Source organism: Coenobita brevimanus, chromosome 61 (genome assembly GCF_032717465.1).
Source record: "Coenobita brevimanus isolate Jiangsu-jjx chromosome 61, ASM3271746v2, whole genome shotgun sequence".
NCBI lineage: Eukaryota > Metazoa > Arthropoda > Malacostraca > Decapoda > Coenobitidae > Coenobita > Coenobita brevimanus.
In genome coordinates, this window is record NC_137014.1 from 4,759,750 (window position 1) to 4,783,000 (window position 23,251).

A 23,251-nucleotide genomic window follows, 5' to 3' on the forward strand; every position below is an offset into this window, starting at 1 on the left:
CTTTGGCAGCCATTTTGCCGACCTTGACATTGACCCCGAGTGCCCATTTTCGAACTCGTCCGAGATTTTGGCCGTATCTTAATACCCTGGAGGTTTCATGTTGATAGCTCAAGCCGTTCATGAGATATAATGGGAACAGACAGACAGACAGACAGACAGACAGACAGACAGACACACACACACACACACACACACACACACACACACACACAGGCGGGCAAAAACATTATCATTCCGCCTTGTAAAGGTGGGTGATAATAAGGTCCTTGTAATGAGGGTTTAAACCATGATTGTGTTAATCTGAATCATGTCAGAAACTTTGGCAGTTGCATAAGTATTTAACTCATCTCACTTTGAATACTTCACGCATTTGTACACATAATTATCATAGTACAACAGGAACCAGTATGGCTATTAGACACAATAATTAGCCTTGTTTAATCACTGAAATCCTCAGTAAAGATGGCCGTACTCTTAATATGCAATGATATGACTATCTCCATTCCCAGATATTCCCTGTTTATCTGCCTGTACCTGAGGTGAGATCATGTCTATCTGACTCGCCAGCTGACATGACCTCACCTCATTTACCCTACCTCCATTAGTCTCAGGAGTTGTAGCATTAGCAGCTACGCTATTTATTTTCCCACTCTCCACCTCTCTGTCATTATCAGATCTTCTTCCATCTGTACGAGTATTTTCTTTGCCTATGACCTCCAGTCTTAATACACTGTGCCCAGCATCTTGAAATGAACGAATCTTGATTTTGCCCCTTTATTGTTAAATTTTTCAGGGAAGAGCAACTTTTGCAGTCTTTCAGCCTTTGGTTCTTCTCCTTCAATAATAAGAAAGCAACAGAAATGGCACTGTAAAGAGGATAAAGACGACAATAACATTAACAGCAACTGCTTTTCCAGGGAAAAGAAACAAATGCTGGTTTCCAGCCTTTGGCATTTTCGTTTTTCAGTAAGAAAAAAACACACAACAACAACAGGATCAAGAAGATGAAAAGACAGTAACATTAACAACATAACAACAATAGCTAGAGTGAGGATGAGCACGGGATGGAGGAGGAAGAGGAAAAGGAAGAGGAGGAGGAGGAGGAGGAGGAGGAGGAGGAGGAGGAGGAGGAGGAGGAGGTGGAACAGAGAAAGAAGAAGAAAACTCAGAAGAATGCAGAGAATACTTGATGAAAGGAAGAAGGCGAGAGTGACGGAGCAGAGGGAAGGCAATGTAGGAGCAAGGAAGGAGGAAGAGGAGAAGAAGGAAGCAGAGAAGGAAAACTGAAGCGAGAAGGAAGAAAGAAGAAAGAGGAAAACAGGGGAAAAGAGGAGAAAGGAGAAGGAAGAAGGAATACGTGGAAAAGGAAACAAAAGAGAAAATGGGACGTCAAGAAGGAGAATGGAAATGAGAAAGAAGAAGTTACGAGGAAATAAAAATGGAGAAGGAAGAGGGAAAAGGATGAGAGGGAAAATAATGACTGAGAAAGAGGAAATGATAAGGAATGAGGAGGAAAAATAAAAACAAAGAGAATGGATAGAGAAAATGGTGAGAGGAAAAGGAAATACGATAGAGGAGCAAAAGAGCGAAAAAGATAAGGACAGATAAATTCGGAAGGGAACAGAGAGGAAAAAAAGCAAGAAAAAGGGAGAAGAAAAGAAAGAAGGAAGCAAAGAAGAAAGGTGAAATGAGGAGGGGGGGGGAGGAGGAGAGAGAAGAAGAACGAATAATAAATGAGGAGGAGGAGGAGGAAGAGGAGAAAGATGAAGTGAGGTAAGTGGTGGGCAAGGAGTAACTGATAAAGTTATACAGACCACACATACCTTACGGTCAGCGTGGGGTGATCCATCGTAAAAGTAACTCCTTCATGGTCGATGATCTCTCTGGAACGGAATTCGATCGTTTAACGGTAGCAAGAGAAAAGAACTTAATAAGAAGCTGTGATACTGAAAGAATAACCTGAGACGCTTCCCCCACAAATGAACTGAAAAAGAAAAATGAGAATCAAGAAGCCATTTTATTGAAGATATGAACAGCAAACGTATTTCTTTAATCACAGAAGCAAAAAAAATTGTGCAAAAGAAAGTTCTCCCACGCAGCCGCATCCCCCTTGGTCTCAGACGGGAAAATAGGGAGCAGAAACACCTTGCAGGGGAAACTGCCTCAAGGATATTTTATAGGAAATTTTACGAGGAGCAAGGGGGCAATGTGGTGCTGGCGCGTCGTTCTGGTACCTCCTGCCCTTCTACACTCTTTTCCCTCTATCTTGGCCAAAAACTCACACCTCTTTATCGTGTATGTTGAGTTGTGGCAATAGATTAGCACTAGATTATGATGCTAGTCACGAAGACGCGCTATAGAAAGTATCTAGTGCCGTTGTACTGTCTTCTTCTGTCAATGATCTACATCAAATAAGCTGCAAAAGGCCGGATATCTGGGTCAAGTTGGGGTGAAAGGAGCATAGTTCTTTGAGCTGTGTACTCGTCGATTCCTTAGCGATTAATTTTTGCTCCCTTTTAGTTTATAATTTTGAAGTGCTTTAATATCGACATAGTTTAGTCTAGCAGCAATGCCCAACTTTGCCCCAGTTATCAAAGTTACAGACATTACGTGTAAGCGCAGCTCCATGAACAGTGTGAGATTGATAAATGTTACGGATGTGTTTACATTCATGTTAACTGGACGTAGTTCTCTTCGTTACCCCCCCCCCCAAAGGCCGAAGAAACATACACATATATCTATCTGTCTACTGTCAGACACCTTAATCCCATAAGGAGTGGTTACAAACAAATCGCCTCCACGTCGCCCTGTACTCTGCTATTTGGCTGTCCTCCTTCCAGCTTACATCCCCCTCTCTATATATCTCTCCTCTCCATCCCTCCATCTCACACTTTGCTCCCCCTCCCCTTTCCCCCCCCCTCCACCTCACTTGCATACACTCTCCTAGTCAGTCTCTCATTCATCTTCTCCACATGGCCAGAGATACTGTTACTTTAAAATAAATCATGATCGATAAAGTACTGTACATGATGTGCTGCCTATGCCCATCCACTCACACGATTATGCCAACACCCTTTGCATACACCAACTACTAACCAACACCCACCAGTATGCTTGTGTCTTGAAAACCTGTGGATATTTTCTGGGATGGGATAAAGGTCGGGGGATGCGCCTCCTCCCGCAACATCCACTTTCCAATCGTACTCATGATCTGTTTGGCCATGTATCAACATACCACTTATAAAATGTTGGTAAACACTACTTTCCTCCTCCTCCTCCTCCTCCCCCTCCTCTCTCTCTCTCTCTCTCTCTTTCTCGTGATTAGGGCAAACGAAATATCAAGTTCAAGAAGCAGCAAAGACAATTAATATATTACAAGATCATTAAAGTATTTCTCCTCACAAGTTATGCAGTTGCTGAACACAATCATCGATCCATGCATCCATCAATCATCCAGTCCGTTTATCCCCCATCAGGAGCGTAGAATCCCGGAGTTAGGTTATTCAGTCTCAACATTTAAGGCGAGTGACCAGCCTCACTCGCCCCCAAATCCCATTATGTGACCTGTACACTCCAACCACCCCTCGGATAAAAGCCTTTACAGGCTCAGTCCGGAGCTCCTTAACCTACTAAACCGCCAGACATCATTTGACTCACTGTAACCATTCATGGTAGTAAATTGTTTTCTGAGTTACAGGGAACCAATTGGCTTGCCACTGAGTGCAGAGTCCTTCCTTTATGATCACTGCATTACGAAAGAAATCCCGTATTCAATTCCTTGAGTATGATGGCGTATTAACCCTCACGCGTGCAGCAAGTACTATGTTTTGTTCAACGTGTGTGTGTGTGTGTGTGTGTGTGTGTGTGTGTGTGTGTGTGTGTGTGTGTGTGTGTGTGTGTGTGTGTGTGTGTGTGTGTGTGTGTTGTGTGTGTGTGTGTGTGTGTGTGTGTGTGTGTGTGTGTGTGTGTGTGTGTGTGTGTGTGTGTGTGTGAACCCCAGGTGGTGGAAAGATGGGAGTATCCAGGGAGAAACCAGCTGCATTTGAAGACAATAGGTCAAAGGTCAAGGCCCTACGAATGGGTCATAGTCTGACCTAGCAAGAGCAACTTAAATTGTTTTTATCCAATTTACACCAAACTTAATGAAAGGCTGAGGATATGACAAAAACGAAGAAATTTTGGGAATAAAGATAATCAAAGGTCATGGTCACAGGTCAAGGTCAAAGGTCGATCCGTATATGTGTGTGTGAAGAAAATAATTAGAACAATTTTAATTTAGTTTATATTGAAATTACGGGAAGGCTTGCTGGTCAACGAAGATGTTATTTTATATATATATATATATATATATATATATATATATATATATATATTTTTAGTAGTCCGTCAAAGATTAAAGGCACACGGCAAGGTCATCTTAGTTTTTTATCAGATTTAAACCAAACATCGTGGAAGGGTTCAGGGTAGAACAAGGCTGAAAAGGACCCGATTTTGAGAACAGTCAGTCACTTGTCACGGTCAGACAGGGAAAGGTTAATGTCATGTTCACATAACAAGGTCAACCCAAACAGTTTTGATCCGATTTCGACCAAAGTAGGTAAGGCAGTTAAGGGAATGTCAGGAATGAAGTAATTCTGTGTTAAGAGAAAATGGTCGAAAGTCAAGATCACAGGGATTAATTAAATGTTCAGTCCTTTGATGAATTTCAGGTTTGGAGGTCTTGCATTCTCTCAGTGTTCCTTCTTCTTTCTTATACTGTAGATTCTTGCTATCCCTAGTTTATTGAAAGATGAATACTTAACCAAATGGCAAAAACACCCCATCACTGTATATCAATTATTGGAATCCGTTTTATCAAATGGCTCTGTCAGGTCAATAAAACATGCTATAGTCAGTTTATTTTCACCTGACGAAGCTGGACCACTCCCGCAGGCCATATGCCTTGTTAGTATTGAGGCCAGTGATGGCAGAAAATACATCAGCTGAAGAAATTTTAAAGTCAGCCATGAGGAAGTCAGAGGCGGGAAGTGATGGAGGAACAGCACCGGAATCGTCTAAGGTAGAATTGGAGGAGAAAGTCTGTGCGAAGAGATCTGCTTTATCCGTAGAAGAAATAGCTACAGAACCATCAGAGTAGAAAAGAGGAGGGAAGGATGATGAGGTAAAGTTGTTAGAAAGGTTTTTGGCAAGGTGCCAGAAGGAGTGGGAAGAATTCGAGTTGGAGAGTTGAGAGCATTTAGTACGGATGAAATTATTTTTGGCAGAGCGAAGAGCAGACTTAGCACGATTCCGGACAGAAACGTAAAGATGAAGTGATTCAGGGGTGGGTTGGCTCCGGTACCTTTTGTAGGCCTTCTCCTTGTTGTGGACAGCATTAGAACAAGTGTGATTAAACCAAGGCTTTCTTCTATTAGTCAAAGGATATGAGAAAGGAATGTATGCTTCCATGCCCGAGAGAATAACCTCCCTAATGTGCAAGGCACACTTAGATGGCTCCCGGCCATGGAAGCAATAATCATTCCAGGGAAAATCAAAGAAGTACTGCCTGAGGGCCTCCCAATCCGCGGCTCCAAAATGCTACAGGCGACGTTTCCCTGGAGGGTCCACAGGCCGTACCAGAGTGATAGGACAGGTTAAGGTGATAAGGTTGTGATTGGAGGAGCCCAACGGAGAGAAAAGATTAACAGTGTAAGCAGAAGGATTAGTTGTAAGGAAAAGGACAAGTATGTTGGAGCTCTCTCCAAGGCGGTCTGGGATACGGGTAGGGTGCTGTACAAGCTGCTCTAGGTCATTAAGGATAGAAAAGATGTAGGCTTGTTCACCAGGTGGATCAGTGAAAGGAGAGGAGAGCCAAAGGTGGTGGTGAACATTGAAATCTCCTAGAACAGAGATTTCAGAGAAAGGAGAAATGGATAGAATGTGTTCCATCGTAGAAGTAAGATAGTCGAAGAATTTTTGATAGTCAGTAGAATTAGGGGATAAGTAAACAGCACAGATATATTTAGTCAGAGAATGACAGGAAAGCCGAAGCCAGAGTGCAGAGAATTCAGAAGAATCAAGTTCAGGAACACAAGAGCAAGATAAGTCGTTGCATATATATATATATATATACACAACAGCCACCTTTGGCTTTGAAATGAGTATAGAGAAAGTAGGAGGATACAGAAAAGGGTTTGCTGTCAGTTGCCTCAGACAGCTGAGTCTCAGTTAGAAAGAGAAGGTGAGGTTTAGAGTAAGAGAGGTGGTGCTCAACAGAGCGAAAGTTAGAGGAAAGGCCGCGAATGTTGCAGAAATGAAGAAGAAGAGAGTCAGACAGTGGTTCCAGGCACCCCGTGTCGTCACCGGGAGAGGGGCGGAAGATGGGGGCATTTGTGGTCCCCCCCCCCGGGGACTCTGAGGCTGGGTGATGAGACGCCATGGTTTGTTTTTTGATTTTTGGAAAAGGAAGTGTAGTGTGTACTGTGGATGTAGTTTGGTGTAGATAGTTAGAGAAATTTGTATTGGAGAGCATGCTGGCCTACTCTCTGTGTAACTGAGACACTGAAAAAGTTCAGCAAAGGGGGATGGTCAGGAACTAGTCCTGAGGGCTGATGAAACGGGAGCTCCAGCACTCCCTGTCATCAGCTTTCCATCCACCTCGGGAGTACTGCCCTGCTCGACTGGTGCTACAGTCCCTCCTGTTGTTCTCAAGAACTGTGCTTCTGTGCTTACACCCTGCCTAGGCAAACTCTTTCGCCTATGTCTGTCAACTTGTACCTTTCCTTCTTGCTGGAAGTTTGCTCTCATTCAGCCAGTCCAAAAGAAGGGTGACCACTCCCAACCATCCAACTATCGTCCAACTGCTTTAACGTCCTGTATTTCAAAAGTTTTCGAGTCAATTCTCAATAGAAAAATTTTAAGGCAACTTTCCTATCACAACCTTCTTTCTGATCGTCAGTACGAGTTCCGTCAGGGACGCTCCACTGGCGATCTTCTCACCTACCTTTCAGACTCCTGGTCATCCTCCTTTCGGGACTTTGGCAAAAGCTTTGCCATTGCACTTGACATCTCAAAGGCTTTCGATCGAGTCTGGCATAAATCTTTAATTTCCAAACTGCCCTCTTACGGTTTCTATCCCTCTATCTGTGCCTTCATCGCTAGCTTCATTTCTGGTCATTCTATAGCCGCTGTTGTAGACGGTCATCGTTCTTCTAGATCTATCAACAGTGGTGTTCCTCAGGGCTCTGTCCTATCACCAACTCTCTTCCTTCTATTCATCAATGACCTTCTAAGCTGTACATCTAACCCTATCCACTCATACGCTTATGACTCCACCCTTCACCTTTCCATTCGGTTCCCGCAACGCCCATCTCAGCAGTTACTTCAACAAACAAGGGATGAGGCTATGGCACACCTAATGTCTGACTTGGCTCGTATCTCTGACTGGGGTAAAAATAATCTTGTTGTTTATAATGCATCAAAGACTCAGTGCTTACACCTATCAACCTGTCAAAATCTTCCAGAGGTATACCCACTAATGTTTAATAATATTCAGCTTAATCCTGCATCATCCTTGAACATGCTTGGGGTTTCATTTACTCGGGACTTATCTTGGAAAGATCATATTACATCTCTTGTAAAATCTGCTTCCAAGAGATTGGGTGTGCTAAGCCGACTCCGTTTTTTTTTTACCCCAGCACAATTGTTGACTCTATACAGGGGTTTTATCCGCCCCTGTGTGGAGTACAACTCTCATGTGTGGGGAGGCTTCCCACACACAGCTCTTCTCAATAGGGTGGAGTCAAAGGCTTTTCGTCTCATTAACTCTCCTCCTCTTACTGACTCCCTTCAACCTCTGTCGCTTCGCCGCACTGTTGCATCTTTATCTCTTTTCTATCGCTACTTTAATGGTCACTGCTCCTCTGAACTGTCTGCATGCATTCCTCCACCTCTACGACGGGCGCGTAGCACCCGTCTAGCAGCAAACTCTCATCTCTTTTCTGTCCAACTCTCTAATGCAAGAGTTAACCGTTATTCCCAGTCCTTCATTTATGCAACAGGTCAACTCTGGAACTGTCTCCCTCTGTCTGTATTTCCTGCTGCCCTATGATCTCCAGTCTTTCAAACGCAGTGTGTCCAGGCATCTCGAAATAAATGGATCTTGAATTTGTCTCTCTCTTGTATTTTGTTTTTCTCTTGGAGGGAACTCTTATTGTGGGCTCATGGCCTTTGGTTCCTTCTTCCTTGCATTAAAAAAAAAAAATACTAGGTCGTGGTTGCCTATAATTTCATGAGCCTCGTTATGAGACAGGAACGAGTTCTCCTTGGTTACTAGTTAGACTGATCCTTCAGTCTAACAACACTCTGACATCAATTGAAATGAACGGAATAAAAACGCTTCCTTTGGTTAGAACAATTGCGTTATTAAGTTTCGTCTTGTACTTCACCTTTGTCTGCTTGTGAATGAGTTACCTGCCGAGAAGTCATTACTGTGTGGTTGTTTACTAGCTTGTAGACACACATTATTATCAGTCACCGTCTCCTCATAACTTTCCAATTATGAAGCCCTTCAGTGCAATGTCTTATGCTGTAAATTCTGTTGCTACCTCTAGATGATTTTCTTCAGCACAGGTAGGCCTATGGTATTTCGAATCAGGGAGGTTAGAAAGAAATGCCATCAACATCCCTTCATTCTGAGAGGGTTTCTTGCCTGAATTAGGTCATCTGGTGGAAGACAATAAAAAAGAAAATGCAATCGTACTGAATGGGCTAGGACTGAAAAGTTTTAGTCTCATAGGCTATTCATGGAGTTTTTCATATGAATTCAAATTTTCTGGACTATTTCGATGATAAAAAAAATCTCACTGTCATTTCCTCAAGAAAGCCCCCAACTTCGTGGAGATGATCTGACTTGAAAAAAATTACTCCTCGTACAAGAAAATAACATTCTTCGGAACTGCTTCCTCTGTCTATCGAGCTCATCGCGATTCCAGGACTTAGTCTTACCGGGTCTTTACATTCTTTCTCTCTCCCTCTCTGTCTGTCTGTCTGTCTCTGTACACACACACACACACACACACACACACACACACACACACACACATATATATATATATATATATATATATATATATATATATATATATATATATATATGTGTGTGTGTGTGTGTGTGTGTGTGTGTGTGTGTGTGTGTGTGTGTGTGTGTGTGTGTGTAGGTAGGTAGGTAGGTAGGGGTTTTTATGTACATACTAATTTTGGATACGAGTTGACATCCTTAGATGCAAGCTGGGCATCTGAATTGAAAGAGATTGGGAAACCATTCAGACCGAGCTTTATCAAACTACGGCAAGATTTAAAGAATTCTTCGGGCTCAACCGTGGCAAATGTTATATATTTTAATCATTAAAGAAGATACGAATTTCCATTACATTTTAAGGTTACTAGAACGCACATGAAAAGTTTAACTAGTAGGAATCTGATTCTTCTCGAAATGGCTTGTAAGTAAGAGCGAATATTACAAGAGAATTGGGCACTGTGGCAGGAAAAATGTAATATGTTGAAAGGGTCGCAGATGAAGCCGTGAAGTCGGGTCTCTACTACGGTACTGACAGCAGGTGAAGATATTTTGAGAGAGAGAGAGAGAGAGAGAGAGAGAGAGAGAGAGAGAGAGAGAGAGAGAGAGAGAGAGAGAAAGAGAAGACAGCGACAGGTGAAAGGAAGAAAGAAAAAACGATCAGATAGGTATGTAATTTAATCATAGCTGGATTCAATAACAGCTTGACGTCAACAAAACCACAACACTGCCGAGTTCTTTTCCCTTGGCAATCTCCAGTCTGAGGTTCCTTTAAGCAAATGCACCTTCACACAATCATCCTTTCTAGTATTTCTTTTATGAACAGCTACTTGGGCTTCTGAATTTTGTCATATAACTTTTAGGTGACCATCCACACATCCCATCGACTTGTCATAAATCCACCCCCTCTCCTACCATCACATCAGGCCTGAAAGACACCCCTAACATGTATTCAGTATAAACGGTAGATACCTTAGCCAGTGACATGTGAAGCTGTGTGCGGCATCTGTTGCGCGCAGGACGACGACTGGCGATCAGGGTTCTAATTCTCGGATATAAAATAGAGTCTCGTTCTGTGAATGTATATTTTCTCCTATTAACTCCCGAATTTTCTAGCCAGTGTGTCAAAAACTCTTCAAAAATAATCCCCCCTGTTTTCTAAGCTAATCCTTCTCAGTGTGATTAGGATTTTTTTTCGTTCAAACTACCTCTGGGGGATTTATTAGAGTTCTTAAAAAAAAAAAAAAAATCTTGTAGTGGAAAGGAAAATGAAGACTATAAGCAATCTCTCCAATCCAGAAGATCCGGAAAAAAAAAAAAAAAAAAAAAAAAAAAACGTCCTCGAGTTGAAGGTGCTACTTTGGCCGAAATTCTTGTCTGTTAAGGAAGCTCGCTAACACCTTTTCCTAATCGATTTATTTTGCTTATCATACTGTCTTATTCTGTTATAGAAATTCTTCAAGCGTTGTCATATTCCACACAGACACTTATTAAAGGACAATTACCAGCCATATCCACAAAAAATCGCTAAGGAAGAGGTGTTAGGGAACCTCCATGCCCTACGAGGATACGGGCCTCTGTCTCAAAACCATCCCCCCACCCAACCTACCCCAGTAACCAAAAAATTTTCCTTTGTAAGTAAACGAAGGCCCCAGTTTTTTCTCCCCATTCCCTCCACACATAGACTAATTTCTTCGTTGATAATCTTTTTCCTCTACCACTTTTACTTCATCCTCAATATTCACATAATACTCAGTTTTCTTCAAGTGGTCCAGTTCTGTTGAGCCGTCGTAGATTCTTCACCATAACTCCCCATGTCATCCCTCATTTAACTTCTGATCACCCCACGTAATCCCACATCACCCCAGTAACGCTAGTTCACACCCAGTAACTCTAGCTTCTTCAGCAACCAATAGTCTCCCCAGTAACCGCACATTATCTCCCCAGGAACCCCACATTATCTCCCCAGTAACCCCACATTATCACCCCAGGAACCCCACAGTATCTCCCCAGTAACCCCCACATTATCTCCCCAGTAACCTCACATTATATCCCCAGGAACCCCACATTATCACCCCATTAACCCCACATTGTCTCCCCAGGAACCCCACATTATCTCCCCAAGAACCCCACATTATCTCCCCAGGAACCCCACATTATCACCCTAGGAACCCCACATTATCTCCCCAGGAACCCCACATTATCACCCCAGGAACCCCACATTACCTCCCCAGGAACCCCACATTATCTCCCCAGGAACCTCACATTATCACCCCAGGAACCCCAAATTTTCCTTAGTAACATTAAAATTCTCGAGAAAAATCCTTCAACATTCCACCTCTCAGACCCCGTAGCCAAAGTCTCACACAGAAACCCTTAAATATTCTCTTACTCCAGCGCCTATCAAGTAACTCATTAGATTCCCAGATACCTTCACTAAATCCAAATTTCCTCTAGCCTACCCCCATTGACCGCTAAGTTTAAACAGCAATCACAGTTCGTTCTAGCAACCGAAAATTCCGTCTAGTGACCTCAAATAATCCCAAGCAAATCCAAATTGCCCTAATCTGAAGTTCGACGAAACTTTCCAAAAAATCTCCAGTTTCACACGTACAAATCTCCATTTTTTTCCATTAATCCCAAACTTCCCAACAAACCTCGTTGAAAATACTGCCTCTCTCTCTCTCCCTCTCTCACTAACCAGTACCCATTTTTAAAAACATTACTTCATAATATGTCTGCCCAATCAACGAACGTCTTGGAAAAAAAAAATCACCTATCCCCATCTACCTTAAATGCCTAAGTTTTGAGGTCGAATAATAACCACATCTCCCACAGTCACCCAAGACTCTATCAGTTCTCTTCACTGATCTCTGCCACTAACACTATTTTTTTTTTGTCTTAATTCTTGTAATAACATACTATTTTTTACCAATTTATTCCCAGCTCCACCAAAGAGATCCCAAAACTTAATATGAAATTCGCAAGTCTTCCTCAGCAATCCCCAGTTAATCCGATTGTGGCCCTCCAGCGATTCCTTCCATTCCCCAGAGCCCCGGGCCGTGATCACCGCGGGGCATGAGCTGTACCTGGACCGTGGCTCGAACTTGCACCTCACTTGCAGAATGGTCCACGCACCAGCACCGGCCGAGTACGTCCTATGGTACCACGAACAGAAGGTGATACTTGAACTTTAAGTCGTGGTAACATGAAATTCCATGACCCTTAGATGGGAGGTAGGAATGGGTCTCCTTGGTTACTGATTATAGTGACTCTCCACTCTGAATACACGTAGCCACAAATCGAACTACTTAAGGAACTTTGTCACGTTAGAGGAAAAATTCTGTAGTTAGGGGGAAAGAAAGAGATGGTGAGGGATGGAAAGGATTCTAGTTGAGAGAGTGGAGTGGTGGGACGCAGAGGAGGAAGAGGAGAAGGTGAGTGGGGATGTAGAGAGTGGACAGGGGAAACACAGGATGAATGTAAAGGAGGGGGTATTAAAATGTGTGGAAAGCAAAGGAGCAGAGGGTGTGTGTGGGGGGAGCTGAAGGTGGGTGAGTTGGGGGGAGCTGAGTGTGTGTGTGTGGGGTGGGGAGCTGAGTGCGTATGTGTGTGGGAGATCTGAGTGTGTGTGTGGGGGGGGGAAGCTAAGTGCGTGTGTGTGTGGGGAGGGAGCTAAGGGTGGGTGTGTGGGGGAGAGGAGGATGGATGAGTTTTCTTCTTCTGCTCCTCCTCCTCCTCCACTTCTTCTCCCTATCTCTGTCTATCTACATATATTTCTATCTGTCTATTTGTCAGTCTATTTATTTATCAATCTATCTACGTCTATCCATCTATTTTTTTTTTCTTTCAATGGGACTTTTGTGACTCGATTATTTAGTCCAACGTTCTATCTCTGTTTGTTTGTCTACCTGTCTGTTTTCGTTTGTCATTAATTATCAATGTCTACCTGAATACTCTTTATTGGTTTACCTGCCTCTAAATATATGATGTCCGTCTGAATATCTGTCTATCTGTTTATCGTCTTTATTTTGCTGTTTCTAGACCATTTTATTCAATGTAGAAGTGGAGGGTTTACCAGATCGCTTTATTCTGAAAACTCTCAGATTAGTTCAATAAAGCCAACCAGGTGTAACATAAATAAAACATGATCACGTCATTTCAGTGAACAGGTTAATTGGGTAAGTGTTCGTCTCAATACCATGCCCTTATGTATGAATATATGTTTCTTTCTTTTAGTGATTTTTAATGTATGCCTCAAACTTCATGGCCGGCTCTGCGTTTGTCTGGGGTGAAATAATGCAATGTAGATATTTTGAGAACTTGTCTCCTTGCAAATCCAGAAATATATCCATCTCTCTCTCTCTCTTTCTCTCTCTCTCTCTCTCTCTCTCTTTCTCTCTCTCTCTCTCTCTCTCTCTCTCTCTCTCTCTCTCAACTCCCCTGACCCTTGCAGATGGCGAGGCAGGAGGTGGGTGAGGTAGAGGTGAGCGTGTGGCAGGAGCACAACAACACCACCGTATCCACCCTGACACTGAGGAACGCCCAGGTGCACCACAGCGGCACCTACACCTGCAGCCCCTCGCGTGCCGTACCTGCCGCCATCACTGTCCACGTCCTCAGCGGTGAGACTGAGTAATGATGTCTGCAAATTAACGTGTTTTCCTTTCCTATCCTGCGGAGGGAGCGTAAAAGTAGATCTATTTATCGTTGTGTGTGTGTGTGTGTGTGTGTGTGTGTGTGTGTGTGTGTGTGTGTGTGTGTGTGTGTGTGTGTGTGTGTGTGTGTGTGTGTGTGTGTGTGTGTGTGTGTGTGTGTGTGTGTGTGTGTGTGTGTGTGTGTGTGCGTGCGTGCGTGCGTGCGTGCGTGCGTGCGTGCGTGCGTGCGTGCGTGCGTGCGTGTGTGTGTGTGTGTGTGTGTGTGTGTGTGTGTGTGAAGATAAACGTTTAAGGTTTCCTTCCTTTATCGAACTGGCAAAGCTAGTGTCCACATGTGCTCCTTCTCCTGAAATATCATCTTCAGGAGTTGAAACGGTACGAGCTGATAGCCATAAGGGGTTCTACGCTAAAATAACTTTGGCACGAGGATTATCTGTTGGAGAAGTAAAATCTGATTACGCCAGCAGATAATACGCGGTGGGGGAGGGGGGATTGACCTGAGATTATGCTGGAGTGTCAGGTTGAGCGGTAGCAAGGCCATTTCATTTTGCTCTTCACTGCTTCTCTGCCTTTGCTTGCCACCAGACTGGGAGCTTTCCGTTCTTACTGGCGGCTTAATGGCTTTTCAGTGTGATTATGGCTTTACTTAACTCATATTAAATTGCTGTGGGTATCGCTATGGAATCTCCAGTATGTCCAGGGGTGTCCTCATTCTATCACGCCTTAGATGGTGGTTAACCCTCTTCTCTCCCCTACCACCAGCTCTACGGCCTATTAAAAACCTGATATTGAGAAGAGAAAGAAGTATATGTTGTTTGGTATTAAGATCTGAGTGGCCAGAAAAAAAAAGTTGGACGATGGTAAAAGCGGAATTATCATAATCCTAGAAAATGGAAGGGGAGATGACACATATAATTATCAGGTCTATTACTCTGGAGAGGTGGAGCTCAGGCCTGAAATTTCATTGAAGCTGAAATGAAATTCCATGAGAATATTAATTCGGGGACTGAGAGTTGCAATTTCCTCTAACGGTATGTGGTTTAAAAAAGTGTATTGATAGTCAGTGCTTTTTTACACTACTGCAATCTCTTACATATTCCTCGAGTTGACTACTGCAACCCTTTTAAAATAAGCAAATAACTCCTGACAAAACTTAGTTGGTACTGAACAAGGATGCTAGGCTAATCTTTGTTCTTTCAACGAGGACTATTACTACTCCATTTCTGACTGAACTACATTTGCGCTAATTAATGCGTGGAAAGAGTTTGATCTTTAACGTACTTATCTAAAATTGTTGTTCCTCTAAAACTGCTATCAGCGGGGAAAAAAAAAAAAAAAAAAAAAAAAAAAAAAAAAGGGTCCTGCGGCGTCTCTGGATTTCTCAACACGAACTCTGAAAGTTATTCTCTTGACTCCGACGCAAACACTACGATGACACTAAAATGTGAAAGTTCCTATATATTCATGAGAACGTCTTCTGAGTTGGAGGAAAGAGAAGCAAGAAAGGCAGCAAGACGTTAGTTGCTGAGAATACGTTTTTGGGTGACTGTTTTTGGCAATACTGACCGTTTAATTTTTTAGTAACCTAGTGTAATGGTGCTGGATCCTCTTCCTACGTTCTGGGGTGATTGTTTTTGGCAATACCGACCCCATACATCTCGAGTAACCTAGAGTACTTCGGGAAAGCTCTGTGGGGCTCGATTCTCTTCATACGGGAAACCTACACTACAGGAAACCGTTCTTTGCATCCATGATGCAGTTGGCTTCTGTAGTCTTTTAATCCTGTTGTATTCCAGCAAACGCCAGGCGAGTTTGCTCACTTGAGAATGAGTATAGGGACCTGAAAATGCCAATATTTTCGCTGTTTACCCTCTCGTGGTCAGGACAACTCTGGTATTTCATTCCACCTAGATTTAATATCTGCCGATTATATTCAGCTGAGAGTAAGTCACAGGAACCTTATTTTCCTTCCTTATGACACACCTTCCTTTCCACTTCCTTTCTCCTCTTTTACCCGACTCAGCAGTTGATACTCGTCCCTTGGCAAATCTCCCCGCCAACCAATTTAATGCAGGTCACAGTGAGTGTACGAGACAGACACAGTTAATGAAAATCAACACTTTCCTTATTTCTTCTTATTTTCTTCACTCTTCTTCCCCTCAGTCATCATCCTTCGCCCGTTCCCGGATTTCGTCTGTTCGTCTGTCTAATAAATGAAAGCAGTATACAACTTCTTTCCCTTTTCTCAATACATTTCTATCAAACATCTTGGAAGGAATTTCTGATCAACATATCCCGTGCCCTACCTAAAGCCCCCTTGCTCCTCACCAATTGTTCCTTTATTATCTCCCTAACCCTGTCAACAAGTATCCTAACATATATATTTCTTATTACACAAAGAAGAAAATTACCCATATGATTACCACACACTTATTTTTTTTCCCCTGTTCCATTGTATAGAGGAAGTATTAGACCAGACTTCAACTCCTCCGGGACTCTACCTTCCTCCCAGGCCAATCTGCACTTCTTCCATATCCATTCAAAATCTACCTTTCCCCCCTTACTTCAACCTGTCTGGCGTTAGACAGGACCTTGTGAGAGTTAACGGTATTATCATTAACACTATCAGGCTCCTAAGACTCACTCTCTAAATAATATCGTTTTGCTTAAGCTAGAAAAAAACGCAAGCAATACCCCTACCATGAGAGGAATAATTGATCTAAAACTGTCATCTCTCTCTCTCTCTCTCTCTCTCTCTCTTTCTCTCTGTCTCTGTCTCTCTGTCTCTCTCTCTGTCTGTCTGTCTGTCTGTCTCTCTCTCTCAATTTTTAGCTGCAACAAGAGCTTAATACTAAAATACTAAAATGCAATGCTAGTCATGAAGAAGTGCAGTATTGCAATATTCGGCCACTGAGCTACATAAAACAACCTGCAAAAAGACGAAGATCTCTGATGAATTAAGACAAACGAACTTCACTAATTTTCTTCTTTCCTCTGCACTCTTTTTTTTGTCATTTTTCTGCCCAGTCTCTTCCTCCATCCTTCTCTCCTTCACTTCCTTTCTCTTCCTCCATCCTTCCCTCCTTCACATCCTTTCTCTTCCTCCATCCTTCCCTTCTTCACATCTCCCTCTTCCTCCACCCTTCCCTCCTTCACATCCTCTCTCTTCCTCCATCCTTCCCTCCTTATCCTGTCTCTTCCTTCATCCATCCCTCTTTCACTTTCTTTCTCTTCTTCTTCTCTTTCCCTCCCTAGCGTTCTTATTGTCTTCACTGCTTCTTGTCCCCCCCCCCTCTCTCTCTCTCTCTCTCTCTCTCTCTCTCTCTCTCTCTCTCTCTCTCTCTCCAGACACACAGAAAAGTTACCTCAAGTGACCAGAAGAGGTTTAGTTGGGTTCCTTCTGATGATTGTGGTAGGTTTGGTTGGAATGATGGTTGTGGTGGTAGCAGGTGGAATGGTGTGGTGTGGTAGGTATGGGTGTAATGGTATTTAGGTGTCTTGATAATTGCAGGTGAAATAGTGTGCTGTGGATGAAGGTGTGTGGAATGGTTGCGGTGTGGTAGTTGTGGTTGGAGTTGTGGTGCGGTATGGAAGCTGTAGGTGAAGTGAAGGAAGTTGTTTGTTGTGGCAGTTTGGTTCACAATACGTGGAATGGTATGGGAGTTGTGGTTATAGTGTGAGAAGTAGGACGGTGTGGTAGTTATGAATAGAATGCGCAAAGTAGTGGAGTGCAGTAGTTCTGGTGGGAGTGTGTGGAGTAGTGTGGTGTGGTTGGTGTGTGTGGAGTAGAGTGGTGTGGTTGGTGTGTGTGGAGTAGAGTGGTGTGGTTGGTGTGTGTGGAGCAGTGTGGTGTGGTTGGTGTGTGTGGAGTAGTGTGGTGTGGTTGGTGTGTGTGAAGTGTGTGGTGTGGTAGGTGTGTGTGGAGTAGTGTGGTGTGGTTGGTGTGTGTGGAGTAGTGTGATGTGGTTGGTGTGTGTGGAGCAGTGTGGTGTGGAGCAGTGTGGTGTGGTTGGTGTGTGTGGAGTAGTGTGGTGTGTTCTTTGGCCACACTGGTTGGCGTAAGTGGAGTGATGCGAAGTGGTGTGATGTGGTATTTGTGATTAATGGAGTGACATGATACAGTAGCTGTGTGGTTAGAATGAGTGGAGTAGACTGGTAGATGTGGCTGGAATATGTGGCGTTTGTGGTAGTTGTAGTTAGGGTGTGTACAATTGTATGGTAGTTTTGATTGTAGTAAACTGTGTGGTAGTAGTGGTGTGGTGAGTGATATGGTATACTCTTTGTGGTAGTGTGGTAGTTGTGGTGGGGTGAGTGAAACAGTATGGTAGTTTTGTTTGGAGTATATGGAGTAGTGTGGCCGTTGTGTGGGGTGAGTGAGTGGCGTGGTAGTTGTGATGGGGTGAGTGCAGCGGCGTGGTAGTTGTGGTGGGGTGAATGAAGTGGCGTGGTAGTTGTGGTGGGGTAAGTGAAGTGGCGTGGTAGTTGTGGTGGGGTGAGTGAGTGGCGTGGTAGTTGTGGTGGGGTGAGTGCTGTGGCGTGGTAGTTGTGGTAGGGTGAGTGCTGTGGCGTGGTAGTTGTGGTGGGGTGAGTGCAGTGGCGTGGTAGTTGTGGTGGGGTGAGTGAGTGGCGTGGTAGTTGTGGTGGGGAGAGTGCTGTGGCGTGGTAGTTGTTGTGGGGTGAGTGCAGCGGCGTGGTAGTTGTGGTGGGGTGAATGAAGTGGCGTGGTAGTTGTGGTGGGGTAAGTGAAGTGGCGTGGTAGTTGTGGTGGGGTGAGTGAGTGGCGTGGTAGTTGTGGTGGGGTGAGTGCTGTGGCGTGGTAGTTGTGGTGGGGTGAGTGCTGTGGCGTGGTAGTTGTGGTGGGGTGAGTGAGTGGCGTGGTAGTTGTGGTGGGGAGAGTGCTGTGGCGTGGTAGTTGTGGTGGGGTGAGTGAAGTGGCGTGGTAATTTTGGTGGGGTGAGTGAAGAGGCGTGGTAGTTGTGGTGGGATGAGTGCAGTGGCGTGGTAGTTGTGGCAGGGTGAATGAAGTTGTGTGGTAGTTGTGGTGGGGTGAGTGCAATGGCGTGGTTGTTGTGGTGAGGTGAGTACAGGTGCGTGGTAGTTGTGGTGGGGTGAGTGAAATAGCAGGGTAGCTCTGGTTGTAATAAATGGGGTAGTGAGGTAGCTGCGGTGGGGTAAGTGAAAAAGTATGGTAGTTGTGGCTGTAATAAATACAGTTGTGTGGTAGCTGTGGTAGGGTGACAGGAATGGCGTGGTACAGTTCCCAATACAGGCTTCGTGTTTTATTTAGCTTCGAACGCGGTTATGTTCGGACCTAGCTCGATCGAACCCGCGCTCTACTTTATTGGTTCAGTAATTCATTCCTTTCACATGAATTACAAATACATGCAGCGATATTAATTTACATACAGACCGTATATGAAGCTGGCCCCGGGAAATAACACGCAGTCACTCGAATATTGTTACCTTTCTAGTCATTATTACCTTTTCATTTTTCATATACTGTTTTCTGAGCTATGTAAATATTGGGTTTATAAATTCTTCATGTTTTTACAGTGTTTTTAGAGTGTGTAAATCCACCTGTGATAACATACAGTCATGGATAATTGTGTGTGTGTGTGTGTGTGTGTGTGTGTGTGTGTGTGTGTGTGTGTGTGTGTGTGTGTGTGTGGTGTGTGTGTGTGTGTGTGTGTGTGTGTGTGTGTGTGTGTGTGTGTGTGTGTGTGTGTGTGTGTGTGTGTGTGAAGAAAAACAATCGACAGAAAAAAATCGAGGAGGATATCTGAGTTGAGGACGAATACAAGAAAAATCTGTCATGGAGAGAGAGAACGGGGTGAAGGAAAAGACTGATAGGGTTACTGTTCCTTGGGAGATGGCATGTTGAATGAAAAGGTGAATTTATTCCTTAATCACCATTTCGTAGTAGTAGTAGAAGTAGCAGCAGGAGCAGTAGCAGTAGTAGTAGTAGTAGTAGTAGTAGTGTAGTAGTAGTAGTAGTAGCAGCAGCAGTAGTAATAGTAGCAGTAGTAGTATTTGTAGTAGTAGTTGTAGTTGTTGTTGCCTCAAGCTCACCTGGACATAGGCTCAAAAATGTGAGATTATACTTAAGCTTGCCTTTGAAGTGAGAATGAAATGTATAACGTAAGGATGAACACGGCGGGAGAGAGGAAAGCATTATATATTGGTGTTAAAAGCAGAGGAGGAGAACAATGGCACTTACGTGTATTGATATTTGCAGGTGAAATGGTGTGCTGTGGATGAAGCTGTGGATTAGCTGAGGAGTTTGAATGGTCGTAGTGAGTGTGTGCTCGTGTAGTGAATATGTTAGGATAATGTGATGTTGATCTGTGACGTGATGCTCTCGAGATGTTCTGTGTAATATAGAAAAGATACTTACTTTGTTTTAGTTTATAGCTGAGGGTAAGATAGCATATATATTAAATGATGATAATGTAGCAGTGAGTAAATACGAACATAGGCAAAACCCTATTCTCGTCAGATAAGGAGGCTCCCTAGCACTTCTTCCTTAGCGATTTATTTTTTGGATAAGCCTGGTTAATATCCTCTTGTGCATTATTTATACAGAGTATGGCGATGTTTGAAGCATTTACTTAACAAAGAAGAGGACGGTAAGGTGTAAATAAAGTAAATCGCTATGGAAAAGGTGTTAGGGAGCTTCCTCAACGAACGAGAATAGGGCTTAAGTATATACAGTAAATCTGTTAAATGGTACGTGAATTAATTACAGATGTGACCACTAATTATTTGTGTTTGTTTACAGGTGATCGTCCCGCCGCTATGCAAACTAACTCCTCTTCCCCTTCCTCCCTCTCTCTGCCCCTCCTCTCCCTCTCTCTCATCTTCCTCTCACTTCTCTCTTTCATTAGACTTCCATTCTCTTTCTTTTCTTCATTTCCTCGTTTTTCTGTGTCCTGCTTCTCGCCCTTCGTTGGTTGTTTCCGTGTGATTTCTTCTTTTGTATCTCTCCTCCTTCATTCATTATTTTCTCCTCATTCATACTTATCCTTCCTCACTTATGCATGCCCTTGTTCACACCTTCATTCGTCTCATAATTTCCTACTTCTTGCAGTTCTCTTCATCCATACTGTCTTCTCATTTCCTCTTACTTCTTTCACTTCCTTATCCCTCCTTATTACATTCCTCGTTTTCCATCTTTCCCTCTCTACGTGGCCCCCTGCTCGCTTGACTCATTCTGTCCCTCCTCCTTGCGGTCATTCTCTTCGCCTTCTTTGCATTCTATTTGTCTATATTTTCATATTTATTCTTTCCTTCCACCCTATACACGTTTCATCCTTCCTTTCCTTTCTCCACATTTCTCATCTTTCGTTATTTCTTGTTTCCCTCCACGCCTATTCTTTCGTCTGCTTTCTATCACTGCTTACCACTTTCCTGCCCTCATTACCCTTCTCTTAAAATCGCTTTCATATTTTGCCTTCTCATCTACTTTTTTTTTTTTTTTTTTATTCCTATCTTATCTTCTTTTCTTTTTTTCCTCGTTCCTTCTTGCATCCCACTTTCCTTCCACTCATCCTTTCTGCCATCCTCCATATTTCCCCCCTCCTGCCTTTCTCCCCTCCTCCCTCCTTTCTCCCTCCCACTACATTCCTTCCTCGCCCTTCCTTCCTCCCTCTTGCCCTCCATTCTCCTTCCAGCACAACGTAATGGTGGACACTGCGACCGGAGAAGCCACAAGTAACTGTGTAAGACATCGAACCAAGAGATTAAAACCGGAACTGACAACGGAAGAATGAAGACACCAGACAAGAATGCAATAAATGACGCGATATCAGTGTCATACACACGAAATTATTTGATAAACTAATTACGAGAATGAGAAATGAAACACATGGCATGAATAAAATAAATATGGAGTGAAGATGTAAAAAAGACGGAAGAACAACAAAAAATAGTGGCAAGAATTCACACTACACTTGAAACGCAAAGAAAAGTACAAACTTGACACGACGAAGATGAAAATAACGAAGGAAAAGATGAAACAACGGAAAAAAATGAGTAACCACAGGAAATAAGGTAAAACGAAAGGAAAACATTGATAAGAAAAAAATATGGAAGGCTAGAGAGTTAGACGTTAAAGACTCAGAAACCAAATGCTAATATAATGAAAGTAATTAGCCCTTTCCTTCATGTAGGTGCAGTTGTTAATTAAATTTTTGAGAACCAGAAGATTTAATTCAGTATTTGAGAGGAGGGTGATGTAATGGTTAGCACATTCTCTTCCCAACTGTTAAAGCTTGAGTTCGTATCCCGGGTCTGCAGATTCTTAGACAAAGTTTGCTTCCCTAATGTTTCTCCTCACCCAAGGGTACAACTGGGAACCGGGACGTAAATTACACTCGACTGTCGTACTATAAGTGAAAAATATGACAAAAATGGAAGTTATTCATTATTAGCCTTAATGCATTCGATAGACAGTACTCCTAAGCCTTGCTCTTAATTCAGTCAAATCCTGCAGTGTTGTTATTGTTGTTGTTGTGGCCCCAAGTTTATCTGAATATGATTCCGGTGGACTGCTGGGTGAAGTTTCTTTTTTCCTGCAGTCTACCATCCTCCGTCGTGGAAATAGGGAGACAGCTGAGGCAAGTCTATATAAAGGCTATAATTTACGAGAGTCACGTGCGCTCTCAGCTGGAATATTGCTCACCCTTGTCAAATGGATATGGAGAGGTTGCACTAAAACAACTGGACAAAATTCAGAACAAAGCAACTAGTATTATTAACAACCCTATTGTTACAAATGAACAACCTCCGCTGCAAGTAAGAAGGAATGTTGTCTCCCTTGCATTATTTTACATATACTTTTCTGTCAAATGCTCAGACGAAGTTTAATTCATTATGCCACCTCTCCACGCCCTCCCCATTGCTACACGGACATCTGGTAGCGCTCATGACTGGACTGTCACATTGCCATATTGCAGAACTTCTGCCTATCAGAATTCTTCTATTCCCCAAACCGCATCTCTTTGGAACTCGCTTTCCAAAAGTGGTTCCCCCCCCAAACTTCAACCTACAGCTGTTCAAGTCCAACTGTTACAGATTATTTATGCAAGACACCTGTAATCAAGTGCATGGATTATTTTTTTATGCTTTTCTTTTTCCTTCCTCTTTTCTATTATTATTAAACAAAGGCACCCAGGAGCCGCCCGGTTATATCAGTGCCATCACGTGAGAGTGTCTTTCTCTAGCATTATAATTATGTCCCTCAGTCAGCAATGAAAAAGGATAGTCGAGACTGCTTTAATTTTTACCAGCCAGGGAATGACCATGATTGAATAAAAATGCCTTTCGGTAGAATGAATAAAATCTCAGATTCGCCCATTGCCTGGTAAAGGGCTAAGATGTATGAGTAACGAGGTGACATAAAAATGTGTAGTCCCTTGAGTGCAAGGAAGTACTTTTCATTTTAAATAGACCACGACCAAAGGATTTCATTCATCAGGAGGGGCCTATAGAAATCAAGGTGTTAATAGAAATCTTGATATAGTTCTCCAACTTCTTAAAA

At 43.1% G+C, this 23,251-nt stretch overlaps 1 protein-coding gene across 1 annotated transcript in view; it reads left to right on the plus strand.

Annotated features, from left to right (window-relative positions):
- The window catches only part of LOC145403582 (uncharacterized), a 52,807-nt gene that overhangs the window by 14,262 nt on the left and 15,294 nt on the right, over positions 1 to 23,251 (plus strand). The window contains exons 5-7 of the mRNA XM_080275260.1: positions 12,107 to 12,234; positions 13,512 to 13,680; positions 20,492 to 20,546. Of these exons, the coding sequence (XP_080131386.1) occupies positions 12,107 to 12,234; positions 13,512 to 13,680; positions 20,492 to 20,546 (352 nt within the window). The remainder of the gene's footprint in view (positions 1 to 12,106; positions 12,235 to 13,511; positions 13,681 to 20,491; positions 20,547 to 23,251) is intronic.